The 25,820-nt window shown below is 51.5% G+C and overlaps 1 protein-coding gene across 1 annotated transcript; it reads left to right on the top strand.

Annotated features, from left to right (window-relative positions):
• The first annotated feature begins 3,209 nt into the window (after positions 1 to 3,209).
• Positions 3,210 to 25,435, top strand: TMPRSS13 (transmembrane serine protease 13). Its single transcript, XM_055548193.1, has 13 exons — positions 3,210 to 3,299; positions 5,723 to 5,957; positions 7,028 to 7,132; positions 9,943 to 10,065; positions 10,981 to 11,110; positions 12,946 to 13,038; positions 13,970 to 14,013; positions 15,062 to 15,224; positions 16,449 to 16,621; positions 21,892 to 21,990; positions 24,263 to 24,405; positions 24,557 to 24,709; positions 25,409 to 25,435. The coding sequence occupies exons 1-13, from the start codon at positions 3,210 to 3,212 to the stop codon at positions 25,433 to 25,435; spliced, it is 1,578 nt and encodes a 525-aa protein (XP_055404168.1).
• The last annotated feature ends 385 nt before the right edge of the window (positions 25,436 to 25,820 follow it).

The following is a 25,820-nucleotide window of genomic DNA, read 5'->3' as shown; positions in this document are numbered from 1 at the left end:
AGATGCAGAGAGGCCAAGGGTAGGACATACCCGGGGGCTTGTTAGCTCACTCCCATCCCCACCAGGTAAGGGGCCAGGGCAGAGCTGCGGCAGGAAACCCTAACCCTGACCCAGGAGCCATGGTGACTCTACCCCGGACGCAGTTGGTACAGAGGGCAGGTCTCTAGTTTTAGTCCCTGTTCTGCAATTAGACAAGACGTACCTGAGCAACTTTGAGCAAAGCATACAAATAATTAGGGCCTCTACTTTCTTGTCTGTAAAATGGGCATAATAATCCTCAGCAACTCCTGGCCAGGAAAGTGCTTGGAAAGAGCCCCAGGGCCCAGGGCTGGGCCTGCTCTTGTCAGCCCTCTCCCTGGCCCATCCCCGCTGCCTTCCTGCGGACCCCGGCCCTGCCTCCCTCCTCCTGCCCCAGAACATCTTGAGGGGACTGGATGAGTTTTGAGTAGGGGTCCCTGGGAGCTGCAGAGACACAGACAGTTGGCATCAGTGGCCACCTGGGATGTAGGCCTGGTCCATAAGATGGTGAGGGTTCATAGCTCTATTTACTGAGGGGGTAAACCCAGAAACCATGCCAGGGGTGGATAGGGTTAGATAGGAAGAAATGCCTTAGGATTGGCAATGCTAAGCCAGGGAAACGGCCCTGAGTCACCCAGGCTTCAGCTCTGCCCTGTCCCCCTCCCTCCCAGGGAAGGCAGAGGAGCCTCTGGTCCGCAGGTAGGTTGTAGAGAGCCTGGGCCTTGGTCCTCTAAGTTCCAGTCCTGGGTCTGCTGCTCACGGGCCAAGGCCAGGAGTCAGGCCGGTTCAGGCCCGGGCTCTGCACCTTGTGTCCAGGACCGGGGACAGGAAGTCTCCTCCCCGATCTGCCCTGAGGGTGAGGTCAGGCCTCCAGGAGGGATGCTGGAACCTCAGCAACTGCTCTCCAAGAATTGAGGAAAGGAAATGAGTTACTGCTCTAGTAGGCTAGACATCAGGAAGGACTTCCGGGAAGGTGGAGTGTCAGGCAGTCAGCGGCCATGGAACCTCCTGTTCTGGGGGTCCCAGAAAATGAGAATACCTAGCATGTCCTGTGATGTCTGGAGTCAGGAAGACGGAGTCAACGGCCTGTCTCTGACGCTGTGTTCCTCTGGTCTTGGGGTCGCACTTTCATCCTCTGTCCCTGCTAGGGGGACACACTTGGGTGGCTCCCCACATGGGCCGCTCTGTCTGGCACCTGGAGGTCCCTGGTCCGCGGGCTCAGAAATTCTCCGCCTGCCTCCTACCCTATCCGACATTAGAGCGCTTGTGCCCCTGGGGCCTCCAGCCCCTGCTGGGGTATCACTCTTTCTCCCCTTCCCCCAGCTTCTCCTCCACCCCCAGCTCCCACCTCCCAACCCTGGGAAGTCTTTGTGCTGGGCCACCAAGGCCCAGAGTCAACAGTTTGAAAGAGTCTGACTGGAGACGACTCACCCTTCCACATGGCTCCTTGGGCACCGAGCCCCTGGGGTTGGTTCCATCTTACAGGTCCCACCTCCCTCTAGACTCAGAGAAGAGGGACCCAGGTAGGTCTCCTGCCAGGACCCCAGGGCTCAGCTCATCTCTGCTTCCTGCTGGTCAAGGCCTAGGGTGGGCAAGTTGGGACTTACCTGTGAGTGAAGCCAGCATCGGGGACAGGGACCCTGCCTGCCATGGCTGCTCTCAGCCTGCTGCTCTGCCTCCCTGGCCCCTGTTCCCTCCAGCCTCCCCCAGGTCTACGCACCCCCATCTTCCTCTGGGCCTTCGCCACTGCAGGCCTCTCAGCCCTTTCTCTCTTATGCAGCCCCTGCCCATCATGATGGGGTAACAGGATCAGAAGCTTGTGATCAAATCCCAAGACCACTAATGCTTTTAGAGGTTTTAGGCATGCTCTTGAGTCCCTCTGAACCCCAGTTTCCTCATGTATAAACTGGAGATAAAAATTTCTGTCCAGCTTGTTAACTAAGAGCCTTGTTAAAAATGGAATAAAGGGTATAAAAGCTCTTTGCAAATTGTAAACCCTGAAGAAAAGCAGGAAGTTACTGTGGGCCTTATTGATATTCTGGGGCCAGATTCTACTTGCTCTGAGGGGGCCTGGTGAGAATCCAAGCCCATCAATTAACTGAAATGTGAATTTGGGCATATTCTCAACCACGTTGAAGCTCAGTTTTGAAATCTGTAAAATGGAGTTAATAATACCAACCACGAAAGCTGTTATGAGGTTGAAATGGGATCAAGTAAGACGTCTGATGGGCTGTTAAATTTGTTACAGTGATGAGCATTTATAAACCGGGCTCTGTCATGTTGATTCCTTCTTATCTGGGGGAAGGAGACAAGATCAGTCCCATTTTGCACGTGGGGAGACAGATTCTGAAGGGTTAACTCACCTGCCCGAGCCAGTTAGGCATGGATGTCGTCATATTTGAACACAGATTTTTCCATCTGAAGCCCAATATCTTTAACAGACAGACAGACACCTACCCACCTGCCATCACTAAGCGTGATGGTCACCAAGCGCTTACTCTACATTCATCACCCATCATTGCAATGCTATGAGGCAGGGTGACCAGCTCACTGTACAGATGAGGAAACCAAGATGTACAGAAGTTAAGTCACTTTCCCAGAATTACCATCTGGCTTCAAGAGTACTGGAGGGCTCCTGACTACCAGGTTCCACCCAAGATCCTGACAGACCACTGGGACCAACACTGTTTCCCACCGGAAAGTTCCACAAGGTCGAGATCCCTGTAGAAACCCCTGGCTGCACCCCCAGATCCCCTCTGGTGCTCCCAGCCCTGCAAGGCCCCAGGCCCGATTCTCAGGCCACGTCACAGATGCAGAACAAGCAGCCCATGCACAGGGTTCAGAGAGAAGATGTGCCAGGAGCCTCCGGCTGATGACTCAAGGAGGCGGGGGACTCAGATGCACGCAGGTTTGTGGCAGTTCCGGACTATGGGGTTCTGGGCAATCTGTGCTCTGGGCCTTGGATTCCTCATCTACAAAATGGGCTTCTAAATGTGTCAACCTCCCAGGGATGGAGCGAGGACCCCAGGAGGCCACAGATACGCAGGTTTATTGTAAACCTTAAAGTACCACTCACTGGGAGCTATTATCATATTATTGTCTTGAGTTATGGGAATTTCCCCTGAGGTGGGGATAAACTCATATTATGAGCATCACAGACGGAGGCCTGGTAGGTCAGTGGGGATGCCGCCATGCCAAGGTCCCGAGCAGGTGCTGAGGCTTGGGTGACTGGTGGGAAGGAAGGACGGGACCCTGCCCAGCCTGAGCTTGTCCCTCTCATGGTAGGACCTTGGTCTGGTCTTTGTCCAGTTCCCTCTTTCTCCAAAGATGAGCTCACCCCACCTTGTAGCCCTCTGGTCATGCCCCAGGGCTGTTAAATCTCAGCATGGTGGGTGCTGGGTGCGCCAGTGCAAAGGGGGCGAGGAATGACCATTTCCTGCTGGACACAGGCCAGAGATTTCCTTATCTCATTGAATCCTCAGGATGATTAGACCTATTCTACAAATTAAGAAAAAGGAAAGTTGGGGGACTTGTCCAAAGTCACACCTCGGGTGAGACCTAGGACTGGGGCCCAGGTCTGCCTGACACCAAAGCCAGTGCTGCGAACAGAGGCTTGTGCATTTACACACATTCTCCCCTCCTCTCCCTGCTCCGACTCCTGTCCTGTTGTCCTTGAGGCTTCCGGGGGCATAACCTGTCTTTGTTCTGTGGAGCTCTAGCTTCTAGATAACGGGGGTAGGAGGGAAATTTGAACTCTGGTTCACCTGGGTCAGCAGCTGCTGCAGGTGCTCTTCACGTCCCTAAACACACACGCGTGTGTCGCTGCTCTACTGGCTGGGGCATCTGGACCATGTGTATTTACCCACATCTGTCAGTGAACCCCAGTGACTAGTGACTCCTGGGATAGTCGCTCCTGGTCCCTGCCCCTGGCAAGCTGAGTACAGTCAGGGACGTGACATTCCTTCTTGGATTCATCTCACAGCCTCCAGAAAAACAAAGAAGTAACTAAATCCGTTACCTCTGACTCTTAGAAGATGGAGTTTAAAAAAAACTAACCCTGTCTGGTAGGCTTGATAGTGTTGACTTGAGTCTGATGTTCTAATAAGCAGAACTTTTTAGTAACCGGGCTGCTTACTAATAATGTCAAATGCATTTAAGCACAGTGGTAGGTGAAAGATGAAAAGGAGGTGCCTGAGGTCCAGAGCCCATCCCCTCCTCACAGCCCTGCTGACTGTACCCCCAGCGCAGGGACCCTGAGCACAGGTCCCAGCTCCCCCACTTCCTGCTGCTCCCCCATTGCCCTCCTTGGTGTTCAGTCAACGTTCAGCAAAAATGAGAATGAGAGGCAGACGTGACCCCCTAGGCCAGGCTAGCCCCCAGCTCCGCCTGCTGTGCTGGGGACTCCTACACGGGCTTAGAAGGCAGAGGTGGTGCGAGGGAAGGCAGAGACCTCTGTAAGGGGCCAGGGAGAGGAGAGAGGAGGCCTAATCTGGTGATAGGGCCTGGGCGTTCTACAGACCAGGGCGTGGCTGCCACCAGAGGCTGCTCGAAGACTTTCCATCAGTCCTGGCTGCTCACCAACTCCCAGTCCCAAACTGAGTGCACCCAAAGTCTTAGGCTCTCCACGGAGGAACAGCGCTGGTGTTCGTGGATCACCTGCTCTGGCCGCAGCTGCTTTAATGCTCACCTCCCTCCTGAGAGAGGCTGCAAAGCCTCCTGGTTGAACATGACCTTCAGAGCCCAACTTTCTGGGCTCACATCCTGGCTCTGGCTCTCAAACACATGAGAGTTTGATCAAGTTTTATCAATCTCTCTGCTTCTGTTTCCCTGGCTGCACAATAGGGATAATCAGAGTTCTCTCCTCATAGGGTTGTTTCTCAAGATCGAGTGAGTAAATACATGTAAAGCGTGTTAAGTCCTCTGAAACTACAGATTAAAGTGCTAAATCTAAATGAATGAATCACTTCTCCTATAGCTGAATAAGGTTAAGGACCTTGGTCACCTTCTTCCCCTGCATTCTACCTCTCCTGTTGTATTGTTGTGTGTGTGTATGTGTGTTTGTGTGTGTGAGTGCGCACGAGTTCCCTTGTTACTGAGAAAAGGGGAGAACAAGGCAGGTCAGGGCTTTTCTTAAGCAGTGCTTCTCACACTTTTTGATGACAGCTCAAAGTAAGAACGATGTTTTATAATCTAAGGATGGGGTGCCGGGGAGTGAAGGGGAAAGAAAGGGTGGTAACTCCTAGCTCAGAGTGAGGTCTGGTCCAGCAGCCTCTTTTTTGAGGGTCCCTAGACACATGTCGCCCCTGGAGGAGGGCATGGCAACTCACTTCAGTATTCTTGTCTGGAGAATCCCATGGACAGAGCAGCCTGGCGGGCTACAGTCCATAGGATCACACAGAGTTGGACTGAAGTGACTTAGCACAGCACAGCACAGACACATACAGCCAAAGCAGATGCCCCATGCTCTAGGCAGATGGCCCAGTGCTCTCTCCCCACCTCTCTGTAAGGGGAGAGACCACAGGGAGTTGGGGACAGCAGGCTCTGAGCTTTCATTCCATCCTCAGACACTCTCTTCCCTGTTTGGGGGCTCTGCTCACCTCTTAGACACCTGCCCCAGGACCTCTGTCTCCTGGGTCAGCAGGGCTGACTGCTGGATGAGTTAATAGAGGAGCAGCCTGAGGGACAGCCTTCGATCTGCTTTCAGAATGCCTCCCCGGCAAGGACACCTCCACCCCGGGCATCCCCGGGCCGAGCACCCGCAGCCCGGGCATCACTTTCCAGGTCATCGTCTGGCAGGTCCTCGTCTACCATGTCACCACTCACGACATCATCTCCAACTCGAGTGTACCTTGTCAAAGCCACACCAGTGGGGACTGTCCCTGTCCATGCATCTCCTGCCGGGCCCACACCAGCCGCCAGGGCCGCCAGGGAGAGCCCAGGTAAGGGGACTCCTGCAGAGAAGGCAAGAGGGACAGGGAAGCCACCCAAAGGCGGAGCGGGTGTGGTGCGGGTGAATCTCCAAGTTGGGCCCTCTCTGCTTCTCCTCTGTTCTTGGATGACAATGTCTGGGAAGGAGGGGGAATGGTCTGGATGGGCAGTGGGGGACCTGGGAGGTGGGGGCAGAAAGGAACCATGACACACAAACCCAAGACAGTGGGAAATTGGGGTGAATGTGGTAAAGCATAAGAAATCAGGACCAACAAAGCAGGTATGACTTTGGAGGCTGCACATACTGGGTCAAGGTGCAGATTTTGAGAACCCGAGCTCCTGGTTAGAAACCAGGCCTCTTTCCTACAGCTGCCCTGGAGGGTCTGCCAGGGAAGCTGGGGTCAACATGGGAGTACAGCGATGATCAAGGGCCTATCTGTGGGTGGAGGAACAAAGGGAAAGATTCTGATCAGGCAGGCACTCCCCACCCACAACTTCCCAAGCTGGCCATTATGATTCAGCCCATACGGGGATATGCCAAATGGACCTCAGGGACTGGCTCTGCCCTTAATGAAGCAGCCCTTTTGCCCCCATCCCAACTTTGCCCTCCTCTTGCCCTCGAGTTCAGTCTGCCCCAGTACAAACAGGCCTGGAGAAGGATCTCAGATCTGGGGCTCATCTTGCCCTCTGAAGAGTCAATGAGGCACTTTGGTGTAGAGACCTTTGGCATCAAACACATTTCATTTGAATCCCTGTTCTGACACTCACTAACCAAGTAACCCTGAGCAAGTCATTTAACTTCCTTGAACCTCAGCTTCCCCATCTATAAAATGAGTATAATAATGCCCAGTTCACACAGTTGCTGTCAGAATTAAATAAGATACCACACACAAATGCCTAACGGGCCCATAATAGATGCTAAGTAAAAGGGAACTTGGTATCAGGCAGGGATGTACCATATGCTGGGTGGAGAGGGCCCAACTGGGTCCTCCTGGACCAGCCTTCTTTCCCTACCCCGTCTCTTCTCTGCCGGACTCCCCTCTCACAGTCTCACCCTCCCCTGCTGCTGGCCTGCTCCTAGGTATCACCTTGCCCAAGTTCACCTGGCAGGAGGGCCAGAAGCGGCTGCTGCTCATCGGATGTGTCCTCCTTCTCATCGCCCTCGTGGTGTCGCTCATCATCCTATGTGAGTTTAACAGAAGGAGCAAGGCTGGCCCCTGGTCCTCGCAGGGTGGAGAGGGGTTGGGGGATGCATGCACTCAGCAGGGAGACAAGAGTGGGGAACACACACTGGCTGCTGTGTCCACAGAGGGACCCTCCTACAAGTGGCCTTGAACCCTGGCACCTCCAGGCCCCTTGGAGGTGGGTGGGTTGAGAGGGTGGGAAGTCAGAGGAACTGGGAGTGGGTCCCTTCTGTAGTAGTTCACCAGTCTGAGCTCAGTTTCTATGTCTTCAAATGGGATTAAATCCATTCATTCATTCAAGTTAACATGTGCTTAGTAAAATATCCTGAAGATTTCACTGGGTTATGAGGAATAAATGAGCTAATGGCACAGTGCCTGACACAAAATCCCACTCTAAAAATGTGAGTTATTTAAAAAACAAGCATTTAAAACTTTGATGAGGTAAAGGCCCCTTGGGCATTTTTGGTCAATGAGATCAAGTGTTCAGGGGTCCAATCTCCCTGAAATCCACACCCTCTTCTGGAAAAGACACTCAGGACCTGTGCCAGGGCTCCCTGCGGGGGTGTCTGCTCTAAGCCCAGCACAGTGGCAAACCTTAGCGGGAAGCAAAGGGGAGTACCCACTGTACCCCCCAGTCCTCGGGGCGAGTACAGTCCCCTGGGGGACAGAGATGGAAATTATTAAGGCCAAGTGGATTTGAGTATTACCATCAGGAAGAGAGGACAGCTGTGTGGGTATGGAGGCAGGGGACAGCTCCTGAAGGCTGGGGGCCAGATGAGGCCCCGGAAGATGGCAGGGAGGGGAGGATCTCCTGGGCAAGACATCTAAGCGGGATGAGCAGCTGCAGGAAGTGTGTGTGGGGGCAAATGAGCAAGTTGGCATGGGGAGGGACCCGATTCACCAGGGTGAATACTCATCTGGGGACCTGCAGGCTGTCCTTGGGTTGGGCACGGCTGGGCCACATTGTAGAGAGCTTGAAGTGCCAGGCGGAGGGGTGAGGATTCTGTTACAGAGGCTGCACAGTGCGGTGAAGGGCGGGCTGGGTGACTGCAGGGAAACACCCAGCTGGCAGGGCTGTTTGAGGAAGAGAATCACGGGAAAGAAGTAGCTGGTTACAAGTACAGCTTTAGGACCAGATAGACCTGCTGCAGCATCCCGGCTCAGCCACTTAAGTTAATGAACTTCCTGAGCCTCAGTTTCCCCACCTGCCTGACAATGCCCATGAAGGTGTCAGCACAGAGCCTGCCTCGTGGCCTCCATGTGAACCTCCCACCAGGATGCTCGACCCTGTTCCCTCCCTTCCCCACACAGGGCACACGCTCCAGGGGAGGACCCTGGCAGTGCACAGAGAGCAGCAGGAAATAATCCTGGGGGAGGTGAGAGGGCAAGCTGGGCAGGGGGGCTCTCAACATGATTTCACAGCATTTCCTGAAGTCCCCTGACCTCTGGACTTCCCGGGGAGGTGGTCACTGAGCAGCTCGGCAATGTGGTCAGGACTAGAGCCCCCGCCTCCTGAGAGCTCTCTGCTACACATCAAGGCGATCCCAGGAGCCTCCGTGTCCGGGGTGAGCATGGGTAGAAAGACCAGAGCACAGGAGGAGGGGAAGTCCAGCAGGTTAGGGGGACTGGTGTCTGAACCAGGGAGGAGCAGTCACACAGGGTGACCTCCAGCTGGCGTGACAGCACAGTGGGGCCAGCGACAGAGGCGGGGGTCAGGGCTGAGAAACAGGTTGCAGACAAGAGGCAGGGTAAGGGGTCAGACCCTGGGCTTCCTCAGGCATCCAAGGTGAGGAGTTTCCAGGCAGGAGGCATGACAACTCCCAGTATGGAAAGAGCTCTTAGGAAGTTGCGGAGCTGATGCTCACATATGGTTTGTAAAGCTGTCGGCTTTTCAACCCAACTTGTGCATTCGGGAATCAGCCACCTAGAGTTGCTTGCTGAGTGGGAAGACACTTTTTTATTTATTTTTGGCTGCACTGGGTCTTCATTTCCGTGTGTGGGCTTTCTCTAGTTGTGACAAGCGGCGGGCTACTCTCTTTGGCTGCGGTACACAGGCGTCTCATTGCCGTGGCTTCTCTTGGTCTGGAGCACGGGCTCTAGGGTGTGCAGGCTCAGTAGTTGTGGCTCGCAGGCTTAGTTACCCTGAGGCAGGTGGGATCTTCCTGGACCAGGGATCGAACCTGTGTCCCTGCATTGGCAGGTGGATTCCCAAGCGCTGGACCACCAGGGAAGTCCCTGGGAAGACAGTTAAAGGCCTTGAGACAAGCAGTGGGGCAAGAACTGAGCCTAGGGGATAGCTCTTGCTTAGAGAAGAGGGAGGTGGAAGAAAATCTAGGAGCTTTTGAGGCTGGAAGGACAACTTCTGAGAAGATGGGACAGGCAGTGGCTGCAGATGTGTGTGCCTCGACCTGCAGCGCATAGAGATGGTGGGGATGCTGGATGGGGTCTGAGAAGGGGCCTCCGGGATACTGAAAAGGAGGATTTCTCTGAACACTCTGGGCAGCACGTAGGGCAGGAGAGCTTCTGGAGTACTATCCATCTCCATACCTCCCTCCCTTACTCTCTCTCTCTCTGAGTGGCTGCTTTTGAGTTTGCCTGGTGCTGTCCTGCTTGCAGGAGCTTTCTGGAACATTCCAGAGCATTCCTGAGCAGCCTTTCTCTCCATACAGATGGGGGACGAGAACCCCAGAGCCCAAGAGGGATTGCAGGTCGGTGTCTCAGAACCCCCAGGGCCTTGGGCTGCATTGTGTCATGTCTCTCTGGGGCTAGCAATGACCCAGCTTCTGCTTCATGTCTTTTTTTTTTTTTTCAGTTTACTTCTGGCGGGGCCACACAGAGGTCAATTACAAAGAGCCAAGAGAGAGCTGTCCTAGTTACGCTGTGCGCTGTGATGGAGTCGAGGACTGTAAGCTGAAGAGTGATGAGCTGGGCTGTGGTAAGGAGGTTGGATGTGTGCGTGTGTTCGTGCGTGCACTCTGGGGCTGCAAACTGGGTTTCAGCTCAAATGGGAGGTGATGGACAGAGACCTAGAGGATCTGGGTTCTAGTCATAATAGACTGGGTTCTGGAACCTGGCTTTGAGTGTGACTTGGGCGAATCACTTACCTTCTCTGGGCTTCAGTTTCTTAATTTGCAAAATGTGTGGATTGGACAAGATAAGTGCTTCTCAAATAAAATCTGACAGCTCCCAGCAAAGCAGAGCTGCTCTGCAGCTGGAGACAAGTGTGGGGTCCAAAGCCCTGTCCATGTACCCCTTCTCTTTGCCCAGCAGGTAACCTCTGACCTGCCACATCTGTGGTTTCATGAAGGTCAGTTTGTAAATGAAACCGCAGATGAGACAAAGACCTCTTTAAGTGGTGTTTTTACAAGCGTCGTCTATGTACAGCATTGATGTGGGTGTCTGTGGGTACATAACCTGCCCCTTCCACCCGTGTGCATACGTGTGTCCTTGCCCATGACCACATCCATCTGTGACTGCGCAGGTCTAGTGAGCACTCAGTTGGATCAAGGTTCCCCTTGTCACACTCTTATTTGGGCACGTCACTGCCCTCTTGGGGTGATGCCTCCTGGCAGTGCTCACCCCTTCTCCCAGCAAAGGCTCCTGGGTCCTGTTGGACAGAGAGCTCTCTGCTCTGCTCCAACCCCTTGCCTTGGCTCTGCCCTCACCGAGCATCTTGGGCTCTGAGCACTGGCTGATGGCTATCCTGTCCCCGGCCAAGATCCCAGATGTTTGCAAGGCCTCAGCAAGAAGCCTGGGGAAGGAGCATCTCAGAGCCTCACTCGGTTCATTCCTCAAGAACTTGGAGCCTCCTGGTGTTGAGGACCCACCTTGCCCTTTTCTTGACCGGCAGTGAGGTTTGACTGGGACAAGTCTCTGCTTAAAGTCTACTCTGGATCCTCCCATCAGTGGCTTCCCGTCTGCAGTGACAGCTGGAATGACTCCTATTCGCAGAAGACCTGCCAGCAGCTGGGTTTCGAGAGGTACACCTTCCCCACCAGTCCCCGCTTCAGGGATGTCTCAGACTTTTCACACGGGCATCTCAGGCTCATTGAGGGTCACTCATACCAAGAAGACTCTTGGGGACCAGGGCTGAGGTCACGAGCTCATAGTGCCCTCGAGTTATTCAAAGGAACAGTAGCCTGGGGAGCCCAGGTCTGGGGGCAAGCTGTTTACAGGAGGCCAAAGTAGTTATTTGCAGATATGCAGCAGGATAGCACTCCTATACGGTTCTTTGCATCAAAGCACCCTCATGCCCACGAGCACATTCAATGGTCGCGGTGGCCTTGTGAGGTGGGTGTGCATTTGGGCAGGTCTTGTCTTCTCACATCTGATAACTAGCAGCTCAGGCTGGGCAAACCCTTCACTGGACTCTGAGCAGCTGCAGCTTGAGCTAGGACTCATCAAATGAAGAGTGAGATGGGCAGATGTGGCCAGGTAAAGTCCTTGGCATCTTTGGCTCTAAAGATCTGAAACAGGAAGCTGGTACCAGTAGGGGGAGTAGGGAATGGGGTTTACCATGACCTTCCAGCTTGAAGGAGCCCTCCATTTCTGGCCACATAGTCACCTCCATACTCCCTCTTGGTCTGGGTTTCAAGCCAAGTAGTTTGAGGGGTTCACTAATGTGTGTGAAGTTCTGGGGAAACGGTTTATTAAGGATCTCACTGTGGGTTCTCTGTAGAAGAAGCAGCTGGAAAACTAGGGCTTGGGGGCTAGGACTGAAAACCAGTTCTCTGCCCCCATCTCAGAGTTCCCATCTGTGAAAGACGACCTGGGTGATCTAGTTGGAAGATGACAGACATGGTTTATCATTGAGTTGTGTGACCTTATGCAAATGTGAACTTCCCTTGGACTTCCATAGATAGCGTCATTTATGCAAAGAATATTCATTGAGTTTTTATTATGTGCCAGACACCCAGACAAGATCCCTATTGTTGGACAATCTCTGGTATGGTGTGGGCAAGAGAGGCTTTAACCAATAATCACAGCGCTGTGTGATGTGTAATGGAAAGAATACGTGGAAAGCATTATGTACACACAGCAGAGAGGGTGCCTGACTGCATTTGGAGGTCAGCAGAGCAATGGAGGAAGGGCGCCCACAAAGGGAAGCTTGCATGTACGGGTGTCCCATGTCCTAGAAACGCACCAAAGTGCCACACAGATAGCAGTCCATGGATCACGCAGAGCAGAATCACCTGGGGTGCTTGTTAAAATGCACCCTGAAATCAAAATCTCTGGAATTAGGATTTCAAACCCTTAACAACACCCCAGGGTGGTTCTTAGGCACACTCTGGTCTAAGGAGCCAAACGGTTCTAAGGCTTTAATGTGCAAACCCATAACATAGAGATCATTAAAATGAAGAGCATGGCTCAGCAGGTCGGGGGCGGGCGTGGGGCGTGGGGTGGGGATGCTGCTGCTGTGGGTCCATGGATCACAGTCCGGATAGGAAAGGGCTCAGTCCGTGTTTCTCAAACTCCAGAGTGCAGCGGGATCACCTGGAGAGCCTATTAAAACTGAGAACCAGAACTGTTGATTCAGCAGGTCTGAGACAGGGCCCCCAGATTTGCATTTGTAACAAATTCTCAGGCAGTGCTAACATTGTCCCCAGAGATGGGACCATATTTTCAAAACGACTAGGCTAGAGTGTAAGGCTAGTAGGGGGAGTAGTGGAATATGTGGGTGGGGTCTGAGATCATTGGATTTTAACTGCCTCTGGCCCCTGCAGCAGGGCAGGCTGGGACTCTCATGCAGGCCCGGGGACCAGGAGTGGGTGCTTTCTCAATGTGGTTCATTCATCTCCCCTCTCCTCCCTTGCAGTGCTTACTGGACAACCAAAGTGGACAATAGGAATGTTGACAGCAGTTTCTCAGTCTCCGAATTTAACTCCACCATCCAGCAGAGCACCTACAGGTACGTGGGGTGGGCATGGCTGTCTGCTGCCTCCAGGAGTCTTTCGTGAATGTCCAGAGCATCTCAGAAACAGCTCTTGTTCACTAACTGCCTCCTGACTTGGAAGTCATTAAAACTTGGTGCACAGAGCACCTCGAAGTCAGGGGCGCCCAAAGAATTTACCTGGTTGCCAAAGACAGTAAATAAACCTTGGGGCCACTGATCAGCCTGATGTTGGGACTGAAAGCCACTGCAGGGAGGGCGCTCGGGGTGGAGAGGGAGAAGCATCACTGGGGTGGCAGTGGGGAGGGGGAGTGCCAGATGCAGGGAGTCAGGGGCAGGGAGGCCCATCTGGGGAGCATCGCCCTCTCTCCCCCCCGGGCCTCGCCATCTGTCACTCTGCACTGCAGCTGCTCTCGTCCGGATGCCACTGGGTGGAGGGGGCTGGGGGGGTGTTGCTCCACCAGCTAGCAGTGTTTACCCTGGGGAGAGGAGAGAAGAAACCAGGCTGTGAGAGAAAAAGGCGTGGGGAGGGAAGGAAGGCAAATGAGCTGCCTCCTGGATTCCTGCTTTGTGCTGGGTGGTTCACGTGCTGCATTGCTGGTAGAGCATTGAGCAAGTGTCAGAGGAGAGTTGGGCCACATGTTTAGCTGCAGAAAATGCTGAGACAGTGAACTCATGAGTTCAGAAGACATGACCTAGCTCGTATATGCAGCCTGCCACAGAAAAACTGGGAGGTGGGGAGAAGGGTGGGGCTGGTTTGATCTAAGCCATCCCTGTCTCTAGAGAAAGCACGGGAAGGGTCTGTCCTACTGGGAGGGAGAAAGGTCAGAATCTCCATCTTCTTGTGCAAAGGGGATAGGATAGAACTTAGCAGGAGCCAATCATGGAAGGCTTCCTGGAGGCGGTGGCTAATGTGCCCTTTTCTCAACTTTTGTATCTCCTCCTGCAGGTCTGATTGCCCTTCCCAGCAGTATGTTGCTCTACAGTGTTCCCGTAAGAAGATGCTCTTCCTCCTGGATTGTGACCTGTGTGGGGTGGGAGTCAGGGGACAGAGGGATGTAGTCCCTGTTAGGAAGAGGGTCAACCCTGGGGATCAGAGCCAGGAAGAGGGACTTGAGCAGCAGGCCTGTTTCAGGGCCAGAGTGCCTGTGAGTCATCTGGATAGACACTCTCAGGGCAGCATTTCCCCTTCTGACTCTGCTCGGCCCAGCAACCTCACCATTCAAGTGTCCTGGATTCTGGGCAGAGGGCAGAGGATTGAGAGAGCATGTCAGAGCTCATGGTAGGTGGAGAGCTGGTATTGAATCTTGGGTCTGTCCACAGGGCCCAAACCGTTAACCAGTCCACGAGGTGCTGTGTTCTCATGATGACCAGTGGGGTGCCCCCCTGAGCAAGTGGGCACAGTGCTATGGACAGAGTCCCCTCAGACCACCGCTGGCTCTACACTCTCACCTCCTTCAAAGGAGAAGGGAAACTCTGTGCATGATTTCAGGGGATGACTCACTCTGGAACATGTTTGGAAATGTTCCCCTGGGGCACAGGGCCCCCAACAGCACTAAATGATCCCCTGAGAAACCACGTGAGCACCAACTACTTGTGCATCATGGGAAGGACTTTTCTTCTTCATTCTGAAATGATCCAAATCACATTGCTCATCAATTCAGGGTTGTGTTAGACTTGGTCTGCTTTCCAAAGCTCTTGACAGCAGCCCTCAGGTTCACCATTGTGACCCTAACGTCTGGCACATCACCCAAAGCAGGGGGTACTTAGGAAGCATTTGTTGAATTATTGGAACAATAAATGAGTGGGAGGAAAGAGGATTTCCTAGGATCAGACTTTCTACTGGATGATCCCGAAAGCCAACCTACCATGTGGGAGCTCTGTGTTGGCGGGAAATAGCTGTGCCGAATCAGATTAAGTGGGCAAAGCGGACTCCGTGGGTGGGTGGTGCCCTCATGCGTGAGCTTCTCTGGGCCTAGGAGCATGATAGCAGCTCTAAGAAAAGCAGACTTCATAGTTCATCTCTTCTGCTTCTCTCCAGATTGTGGACTGAGGGCCATGACTGGGCGGATCGTGGGAGGGGCGCTGGCCCCAGAAAGCAAGTGGCCATGGCAAGTTAGCCTGCAGTTCTCCCATACCCACATTTGTGGGGGCACGCTGATCGATGCCCAGTGGATTCTCACCGCCGCCCACTGTTTCTTTATGTAAGTGCCCGAGGGCGCGGTGATGCGACGCCGCTGAGGGTCTGGACGCCAGGAAGGGCTGAGGGCAGACTGACTTCTCTCTGTGGAGGAGGACTTTGGTTGTAAGCCTGGCCCAGAGGACTGGGAGGCACATGTGTGGTGAGGACCATGATTCGGTCCTGGGAGTGTGAGTTGGGGTTACTTATCCTAAGCCAGTGCAGAGTGAGAAAATACCATTGCTGGCTTCAGGGGAGAGAGAGGGGAAGGTAGACGGGAGGAATTGGGAGCCTGCCCTAAAGAACAGGGTGAAATAAAGAGGTTTGGGGCTTGTGGCTGCTTTCATAACCTGGACGTTACAGGAGAGGAGCTGGAGACATCGGGAATGCTGTCCCAGGAACTGAGGGACTGGGGCTGTGGGCAGGGCAGTGCAGTCAGCTTTCAACAGTCACTAGCCAGGCTTGTCCTTCGAGTTGGTGGACAGGAAAGGGCTGGGAGATGAGGCCTCAAGGGCACCGGCTTCCCCAGCAGTGAGTCTTTAGTGGGTCACTTTGTCTTGTCTAAAGCCCCATTTCTGCTGAGAATACTACCACTGAGATGTGTCCCGTCCACTTCATTGGATCCTTGGTGGCATCCAGAGGAGACAGTGGGGCCAGTGGTCCCAGAAGTCTTACTCATCTCCTCCCATTTTCTATTTTTAAAATTTTATCTATTTATTCATTTATGGCTCTGCTGGGTCTTCATTGCTGCATGTGGGCTTTCTCTAGTTTCCACAAGTCGGGGCTACTCTCTAGTTGCGATGCATGGGCTTCTCATTGAGGTGGCTTCTCTTGTTGAGGAGCAATGTTGGGGCTTCAATAATTGTGGTGCGTGGAGTTGTGGTTCCCAGGCTCTAAAGCACAGGCTCAACAGATATGGCACATGGGCTTAATTGTTCCTCAGCATGTGGGATCTTCCCGGACCAGGGATTGAACCTGTGTCTCCTGCATTGGTGGCTTTACCACTGAGCCACCAAGGAAGCCCTCATTTTCTATTGTAAGATACAGAACCACCAGTTCAGAGCAGCTTTTTGAAAGTAGAGGATTGTTCTAGACCCCTGGGCTAAGATAGAGTGCCCCCTCCAGAGGTCATTTCATCCATCCTCCTGCCTCCAAGCTGGTGCTCTGGTTGAAGCTCCTTGTGTGCAGCAGATGTTGCCAAGACCTCTGCCAGATGGTAACTGGCCCATGCTCTCTCTGGCTTTGGCAGTACTCGGGAGAAGATCCTGGAGGGCTGGAAGGTGTACGTGGGCACCAATGACCTGCACCACCTGCCTGAGTCAGCCTCCATCGCCCAGATTATCATCAACAGCAACTATTCAGATGACCAGGACGACTATGACATCGCCCTCATGCGGCTCTCCAAGCCCCTGACCCTGTCCGGTGAGTGAGCCCCCTGCTCAGCCAGCACCCCTCGGCGCCGAACCTTTGCACTTAGTAGCATCCACAAACCCATCCCAGGGTCCAGAGCTTCAGCATGGCAGATGTCAGTCTTCGAGATCATTCGGTGGAACTCTATCTTATAATTGGGGGAACTGAGACCCGGAGATTGGAAATAAACTTGCCCCAATGACTCCTCTTCTATTGCAAGTTGGTGACAGAGCCAGGGTTTAGGTTCTGGGCTTCATTAAGATAAACAAATCGAATTGTTTCACTGGTACAGCCAGCACCTGACAGAGGCCAGACACCTTGGCAAGTGTTTTACATCTACAATTTCATATAGTCTTCACTACCAGATCCTGTGAAGCAGGTACTATTATTAGCTTCATTTTCCCTTTGAGGAGAAGACCTTTAGAGAAAGATAATTCCCTGAGGCCATGAAGTAATAAGGAGCAGCTTCAGGACTGGGTCCAGGTGGGTCTGCCTCGCAGGCAACGTTCTTCCCACCCTGCTCTGTACTGGCAAATTGCCAACACCGAAGTTGCGAACACAAGCAACATACCTATGCAACCAAACAGCCAACTGCTGCAAGGTTGGAGCTGAGACCTTGAGAACTAAATGGGGCTACAGAAAGGAAATGCTACCGAAATTCTCAGGAGGAGATCAGTTTTCATTCATTACTTCATCTGCCCATTTGTTCACGTATCAAATACAGTGTATCTACTACCTAACGGCTCTGCAGCTCCCCAGCAAAGAGAACAAGACTGATGGCACGCACAAACAGCCGCTTAGAAGCTAGTGATGTGATGTCAGGGGCCACCGGGGGAGAGGGGCACGATTGCACAGATGTGAGCACCTAATCAGTCTTGGCAGGCTAGACAGACTTTCAGAAGCCTTGGAGGGCTTCCTGGTTAGTCCAGCCTTTCTGGCGCTCTGGGCCTGTGAGCTGGCCTTTCCTGGCACATTAATTGCGGAGGCGGGGTTGGTCCTGAGTCAGAGCAGTTAGCTCATCAGAGTGGTGTGGGGAGGAGGAGTCCAATCCCCAACGCAAGATTCGGTTGGGTGGGGCCAACCCAGAGCCACGCCCACCTCCAGCCACGCCCACGCTGCGAGCCCTCTCTGTGAGCGGAGGGGTTCCCTACTGCCCGTGCCTTGCCCCTTATGCACACAAAAAAGGGGGTAGGCATTCTGCAGGACCAAAATAGGCCTTCCCAACCTTGTCAAACACAGACTCCATTTGGCTAACAGTCCGGACCTCGCTTGCCATCAACCCAAACCCCTATTAATATTATCTGGTATTCCAAATCCAATTAAATAACTTGTAAAATGATATTTAAGTTATTATAGCATTACATGTGCTTTTCAGACTACAGCAGTCCCTCCCTAGACTCTGATAGCCACCCCTCCCTGCTCCCCACTTCTGGTCAAGAAGCATCTTTGTAGCATCATAAATCACAGCTAGGGTTTATGTCGGAGAAGGCAATGGCATCCCACCCCAGTACTCTTGCCTGGAAAATCCCATGGACCGAGGAGCCTGGTAGGCTGCAGTCCATGGGGTCGCACAGAGTGGGACACGAATGAAGCAACTTAGCAGCAGCAGCAGCAGCGGCGGCAGCAGCAGGGTTTATGAAGTCCTGTGGTCAGACCATGTGCCCTGATTTTTGGTTTAGAAATCAGAGCAGATTTTCTTAAACTGCCTGGTAGGCTGAGCACTTTGAAGTCACTGTACTAGCTGAGAAAGCTTGTGAAAATTCACTGATAAATTTAATTACCCCTTAAAAAACTCAAGTAGATATATACTAGTGTTACATGTTTTTAAGGCTGTATGTTTCAAAAATAGGTATAGACTAATTTTTTTGTGTGACACAGTAGGTTCTTGTTTATTTTTTTAATTAATTTATTTTTTTATTGAAGGATAATTGCTTTACAGAATTTTGTTGTTTTCTGTCAAACCTCAACGTGAATCAGCTATAGGTATACATATATCCCCTTTCTTTTGAACTTCCCTTCCATCTCCCTCCCCATCCCACCCCTCTAGGTTGTTACAGAGCCCCTGTTTGAGTTTCCCGAGCCATACAGCAAATCCCTGTTGGCTATCTATTTTATATATGGTAGTAAGTTTCCATGTTACTCTCTCCATGCATCTCACCCTCTCCTTCCCTCTCCCCATGTCCATAAGTCTATTCTCTATGTCTGTTTCTCCATTGCTGCCCTGTAAGTAAATTCTTGAGTACCATTTTTCTAGATTCCGTATATATGTGTTAGAACATGATATTTCTCTTTCTCTTTCTGACTCACTTCATTCTGTATAATAGGTTCTAGGTTCATCCACCTCATCAGAACTGACTCAAAGGCATTCCTTTTTATGGCTGAGTAATATTCTATTGTGTGTATGTACCACAACTTCTTTATCCATTCGTCTGTTGATGGTCATCTAGGTTGCTTCCATGTTCTAGCTATTGTAAATAGTGCTGCAATGAACAATGGGATACATGTGTCTTTTTCAATTTTGGTTTCCTCAGGGTATATGTCTAGGAGTGGAATTGTTGGCTCATATGGTGGTTTTATTCCTAGTTTTTTAAGGAATCTCCATACTGTCTTCCATAGTGGCTGTATCAATTTACATTCCCACCAACAGTGCAAGAGCATTCCCTTTTCTCCACACCCTCTCCAGCATTTACTATTTGTAGACTTTTTGGTGATGGCCATTCTGACCAGTGTGAGGTGGTATCTCATTGTAGTTTTGATTTGCATTTCTCTAATAATGAGTGATGTTGAGCATCTTTTCCTGTGTTTGTTACCCATCTGTATTTTTTCTTTGGAGAAATGTCTGTTTAGGTTTTTTTCCCACTTTGTTTTTCTGGCGTTTAGTTGTATGAGCTGCTTGTATATTTTGGAAATTAACCCTTTGTCAGTTGTTTCATTTGCTATTATTTTCTCCCATTCTGAGGGTTGTCTTTTCACCTTGCTTATAGTTTCCTTTGCTGTGCAAAAGCTTTTAAGTTAATCAGGTCCCACTTGTTTATTTTTCTTTTTATTACTCTAGGAGGTGGGTCATAGAGGATCTTGCTTTGATTTATGTCATTGAGTGCTCTGCCTATGTTTTCCTTTAAGAGTTTTATAGTTTCTGGTCTTACATTTAGGTCTTTAATCCACTTTGAGTTTATTTTTGTATATGGTATTAGGAAGTGTTCTAATTTCATTCTTTTACATGTAGCTGTCCAGTTTTCCCAGCACCATTTATTGAAGAGGCTGTCTTTGCCCCATTGTATAGTCTTGCCTCCTTTATAAAAAATAAGGTTCCCATAGGTGCATGGGTTTATTTATGGGCTTCCTATCTTGTTCCATTGGTCTATATTTCTGTTTTTGTGCCAGTTCCATACTGTCTTGATGACTGTAGCTTTGTAGTATAATCTGAAGTCAGGAAGTTTGATTCCTCCAGCTCCATTCTTCTTTCTTTCTCTTCTTTCTCAAGACTGCTTTGGCTATTCAGGGTCTTTTGTGTTTCCATTTGAATTGTGAATTTTTTTTTCTAGTTCTGTGAAAAATGTCATTGGTAATTTGATAGGGATTGCATTGAATCTGTAGCTTGCATTCGGTAGTATAGTCATTTTCACAATATTGATTCTTCCTACCCAGGAACATGGTATATCTCTCCATCTGTTTATGTCATCTTTGATTTCTTTCATTAGTGTCTTGTAATTTTATGTGTACAGTTCTTTCATCTTCTTAGGTAAGTTTATTCCTAGATATTTAATTCTCTTTGCAATGGTGAATGGGGCGGACTCATTAATTTCTCTTTCTGATTTTTCATTGTTAGTATACAGAAATGCAAGTGATTTCTGTGTATTGATTTTGTATCCTGCAACTTTGCTAAATTCACTGATTAGCTCTAGTAATTTTCTGATACTATCTTTAGAGTTTTCTATGTACAGTATCATGTCATCTGCAAACAGTGAGAGATTTACTTTTTATTTTTGATCTGGGTTCCTTTTATTTCTTTTCCTTCTCTGATTGCTATAGCTAGGACTTCCAGAACTATGTTGAATAATAGTGGGGAAAGTGGACACCCTTGTCTTGTTCCTGATCTGAGGGGGAATGCTTTCAGAGGCATAGACTATTTTAAGTCATATTTCATGGTTTTGGTTAGTAATTGGTGTCATGCCTTCATTTACTTTTTGTCTACACTCTAGCAGATAAATGTGTTAGACTCCCAGTTTATAGGAAAAAAATTTTACATTTATCCCCCCTCCCTCCCTCTCTACCCCCCTCCCTCCCTTCCTTCTTCCCTCCTTCTCTTCCTTTCTTCCTAGGAGCACTTTATATGTATCAGGCACAATTCTAGGTACAGGAAGCTGCAGCACACATAACACTGCGAATATCCTCTCTAGGGCTTCCCCAGTGGCTCAGGGGTAAAGAATCTACCTGTAATGCAGGGGACTTAGGTTTGATCCCTGGGTCGGGAAAATCCCCTAGAGAAGGAAATGGCAACCCACTCCAGTATTCTTGTTTGGGCAATCACTTGGACAGAGGACCCTGGCGGGCTACAGTCCACATGGTCGCAAAAGAGTCAGACTAAGCAACTAAACAACAACAGCAAATATCCTTTCTATTAACTCTTTTCCACTTGCAAACTGGTCAGTTCTCTAGTCCACAGGGGAACATTAGTCCTCATAGGGAACTTATGAACTGATGCACAATAGCACCTTCTATACGATTCTGAGTGTGGGAGCGAATGAGCAGCAGTTTAGTGGGCTGTGCCTCTAGGGATTTGCTCTTCGCACTTGGTGAGGTTGTCTCACCCTGGAGGGAGAGCCTCGGGCCCTGGCCAACCAGGGGTGCCCTCTCCAGACCAAGCAGGACCCACCACTGAGACATCATGGCAATAATACCAGGCATTTAGCCGGCACTGCTCCTTGCTCTGGGGGACAGGTGTGGAAGATACTCAGTGAGGACAGCCACTCTTGGAGTGGAGACACCCTCAGCCACCCAGTATCAGCTTGGCACAGGGAAGCTCCAAGGCACATGCATATGTCCACATGGCACCACTGAAAAATCAGAATGTCTGGGGTACTCTGAGAGTATTCTGATGACTGGAGGGTCAAGATAAAGTGATTGAATTTCTTGCCTGGTCAATTGAAGGCCTTGAAAGATTCAGGAGCACTCTATGGGGAAGGAGGATGTCCTAGGATGTTGGTACTCCTGTCCCTCCTCACACCCCTCCAAAACCTCCAGCCTCTTCCCTTCACTGATGTCTTGAGGTCTTGTCGCAGCTCATGTCCACCCTGCCTGCCTCCCCATGCACGGACAGACCTTCGGCCTCAATGAGATCTGCTGGATCACAGGCTTTGGCAAGACCAAGGAGACAGATGGTGAGAGGCAGATGCTAGACTCTGTGTGTGTGTGTATATTTGACTGTATACATGTGTTTCTTTTTTTTTTTTCTTTTACTTGTATTTTTTTGTGGCATTTATTTTCAGGCCATTTTTGTTTCTTCAGTATCTTCTGGGGTATCTTTTTCTTCTGTGCAACCTCCTCTTCTGGTTTAGGAAAATCTGCGCTTTTTTAGTAAGGATCATCTCCACGTGGCAGGGAGAGCTCATGTATGGGTTGATTCGACCATGAGCTCTGTAAGTCCTGTGCTCCATCTTGAGGGCTTTGCTCACTTGGGTGTGCTCAATGACCAGAGAATCTGTATCTAAGCCCTTAAGTTCATCATTACTCTCTGTATTTTTGAGCACGTACTGTAAAAACTCAGCACTCTTCTTGGCCGACTGATCTTTTCCAGCCCCACTGTTTGACCTGAGCACACGTATCAGCTCCATTATTGTGACAACGGAATGGAACACACTGCTTCTTCAAAGTGACACCCTTCAGATACTTGGTGGCTTTTCAGATATGCATACCCTTAATGGCCTGGGCAGTTTTGTTAGTGTTCTTAGAGTGAACATGAAGATTTGAACCTCTCGGTTTGCACAATTTTGTGGCATCTTCTGGATCAAGTGAATAGTGAACCATTTTTAGAGGTCACCTCAGGTTGCTTATCAGAAAAACTATACATGTGCTTCTGTATATGCGGTGATCTGTAGGGGTATTGAGATGAGGGTCTACCTAGATGAGGATTTGGGTATATAGATTCATGGGCCTGGATATGAATGTGTGTATATATACACCTACATATACATCAAAGCCGGGCTTCCCTGGTGGTTCAGTGGTAAAGAGTCTTCTGGCAATGCAGCACACACAGGTTCAATCCCTGGGTTGGGAACATCCCCTGGAGGAGGGCACGGCAACCCACTCCAGTATTCTTGCTGGGAATTCTTGCATGGACAGAGGAGCCTGGTGGGCTAGAGTCCATAGGGTTGCAAAGAGTTGGGCATGACTGAAGTGGTAGCATGCATGCAAGTGTGCTATGGGGTGAGCACCGGGCTGGGCATTTTTGCCTAATTTGGGGTCCGGAAGCCTGCTGGTGATGATCAGGGGGGCTTTTGGCAATGGTTACAATGGGACTTAATCAGTTTTGGAGGTGGCCTTGGTTCTGGGCTCTATGTCTGTGGCCTTGGTGCAAAGCCTCTCACCTGTGATCTTGGGAGAGCACTCCACAGATATCTTACTAACTTCATCTAGAAAGAGTCCATAGACTGAGCCTAAAGCTATAGTTGGTGAAGAAATGAAGAAGCAGCAGCCGCTCATTCTGGCTGGAAGAGGGGGCCCTTTGGTCCTTTTGCGATGTGACCTACCTTGTTTTCGTCTGGGCTGAAACAAGGTTAGAAAGTGGTTTGGTCTTCCCTCACTTCATTGTGATGACTGGGCGGCCTTGTCTGGTGTCAGTTCTGTCGGATTGTGGATCCTGGGCAGGAAAGCACAGCAGTCAGCTGGCCTTGCCATGAGACTCATGAGACTGGCAGGTGTCAAGACCTTGCTCATGAGATCGAGTGACTGGCTGGGAGCAGCCTTGTTCTGACCTTAGCTCTCTAACTGACTAGCAGGGTGACTGTGCATGCCTGCTCAGTCGCTTCAGTTGTGTCTGACTCTCTGCAACCCTATGGACTGTAGCCCACCAGGCTCCTCTGTCCATGGGATTCTCTAGGCAAGAATACTGGAGTGGGTAGCCATGCACTCCTCCAGGGGATCTTCCCAACCCAGGGATCAAACCTGCGTCTCTTATGCCTCCTGCATGGTCAGGTGGGTTCTTTACCACTAGTGCCACCTGTGACTGTGGGCAAGTCCTTCTTCAGCCCTAAATTTCTCCTTCTGTAAGTGGGTTCATCACACCTGCTCTCCTTAAAGCACATCATTACCAAAAGCAAATGAAGTGATCTATTGTGTTGACTGAAAAGTTCTTTCGGGTTTTCCCTTCTATCTTTTCTGTTTTGAATGCAGAAAAGCATTGTGTGCGTGTCAGGCAGCCTTGTGGGTTTGTCTCTGCATGCGTGTCTCTGTTCTGTGTAGTGATTTGTGTCTGGTGTGAGGCTGGTGGTGTAACCTCCTCTGTGTCCTCGGTGACCCACCATGGGCATGGTGCCCTCCATGCCTGGGAGGTTGCCAGTCTGGGGCCTGGAGTGGGCAGCTGGAAGGCCTCAAAGCCGCCCGGAGTCTCACTCCCTTCCCACCCTCTCTCTCCTCCACCCCACCGCGCTGAAGAGAGGACTTCTCCTTTTCTCCGGGAGGTGCAGGTCAACCTCATTGATTTCAAGAAGTGCAATGACTACTTGGTCTACGACAGCTACCTTACCCCGAGGATGATGTGTGCGGGGGACCTGCGAGGAGGCAGAGACTCCTGCCAGGTGGGCTTGCTTCTGCGTGGGGCTCAGTCCTGGGACCCAGAGGGAAGGGAGGAATGTTGGGGTGCTGTAGTCGGAGGGAGAGTCGGGGGCCCACTGTTTCCTGCTCAAGGGCCACCTTTCCCACCCTGCTGATGGGCGTGCTCCCTCGCAGGGAGACAGCGGGGGTCCTCTGGTCTGCGAGCAGAACGGCCGCTGGTACCTGGCAGGAGTCACCAGCTGGGGCACGGGCTGCGGTCAGAGGAACAAACCTGGCGTGTACACCAAGGTGACGGAAGTGCTCCCCTGGATATACAGCAAGATGGAGGTGAGAGCCCTGCTGGAGGCATGTTCCCAGCAGGCGGGGATCCCCCAAAGTGGGGTGCCTGGAAGCAGGCCTGGCCTTTCCCCAGGGTCTTGGCCAGGTCTCCGCACCCCTCTGCTGTTGGGTGTGTTCAGAAGTTGCCAGGACAGGACAGGACAGGTGTCAAATGTTGGCCAACCCCAGCTGCCTGGACTTCTTCCCCTCCTTTTCCTCCTGCAAAACAGAGCTCAGAGGGTTGGAAAGGGGTGGGGACCAGGCTGGGGGCCGGGCCCCAGGATCCCTCTCCTCTCCCCAGCAATGGCCAGTTGTGAATTCACACATGGAGTTGGGGAGGCCTCCCCTCCTTGGCAGGAGGTTGGTCTCCCAGGAAACTGGGCAGTGGGAAGGGGAGGTCTACCCCACCACCTCTGCTGACCCAGTCCAGCCCCTGCCTCCCCTGGACCCCCATCCTTCCTGTAGCTGTCCCGGCCCTTCCCTTCTCCACCCAGGCAGAGAGAACTCGGGTAGGGGTGGGGAAAGCTGCTCTGCAAATCCAGGGTGGCGGGTCTCTCAGAAACCGCTTCCATCTTGTCCCCTTGGCTGCCCCTCTTCTCTGAGGGACAGTGCCCGGTGGCAGCTGGGCTGAATTTTAGGCTCTGAGCCCGCATCCCAACCTGTGCACACCCAGCCCAGGTTCACTCTGTTCTCTCTTTTCGTCCTCAGAGGGAGATGCGCTTCCGGAAATCGTAAGCAGCTGTCCTGCGCCATCTCACAGAGTCCTCCGTGAAGACTCTGGCCAAAGGGACGGAGCCATTTGCAACCTCCTCTGGGCTAAAGGCCACCAGACACCATCGTTACTGCCACCTCCACTGTCTGCTGCCTCTGTGAATACACACGTGTGTGTGCATGTGTGTGTTTACATGTGTGTGTCACTGCTCTCCCACGGTCCTCAGAAATCAGGAGAGCTGTCAGCTCTTCCCAAACCCCCGGCTGGAAATCACCTGAAGACAGCCGTTTGGGCCCCAGGAGGGGTTCCCCGACACGGAAGTGTCCATCACGGATGGAGGAGGCGGAGCCCAAGGATGGTCTGGAAGGCCATGTCAGGAATTCTTGTTTCCCCACCCTCACTGGAGAC

Source organism: Bubalus kerabau, chromosome 15 (assembly GCF_029407905.1).
Source record: "Bubalus kerabau isolate K-KA32 ecotype Philippines breed swamp buffalo chromosome 15, PCC_UOA_SB_1v2, whole genome shotgun sequence".
Classification (NCBI taxonomy): Eukaryota; Metazoa; Chordata; class Mammalia; order Artiodactyla; family Bovidae; genus Bubalus; species Bubalus kerabau.
This window is presented reverse-complemented; position numbering and strand designations above follow the sequence as displayed.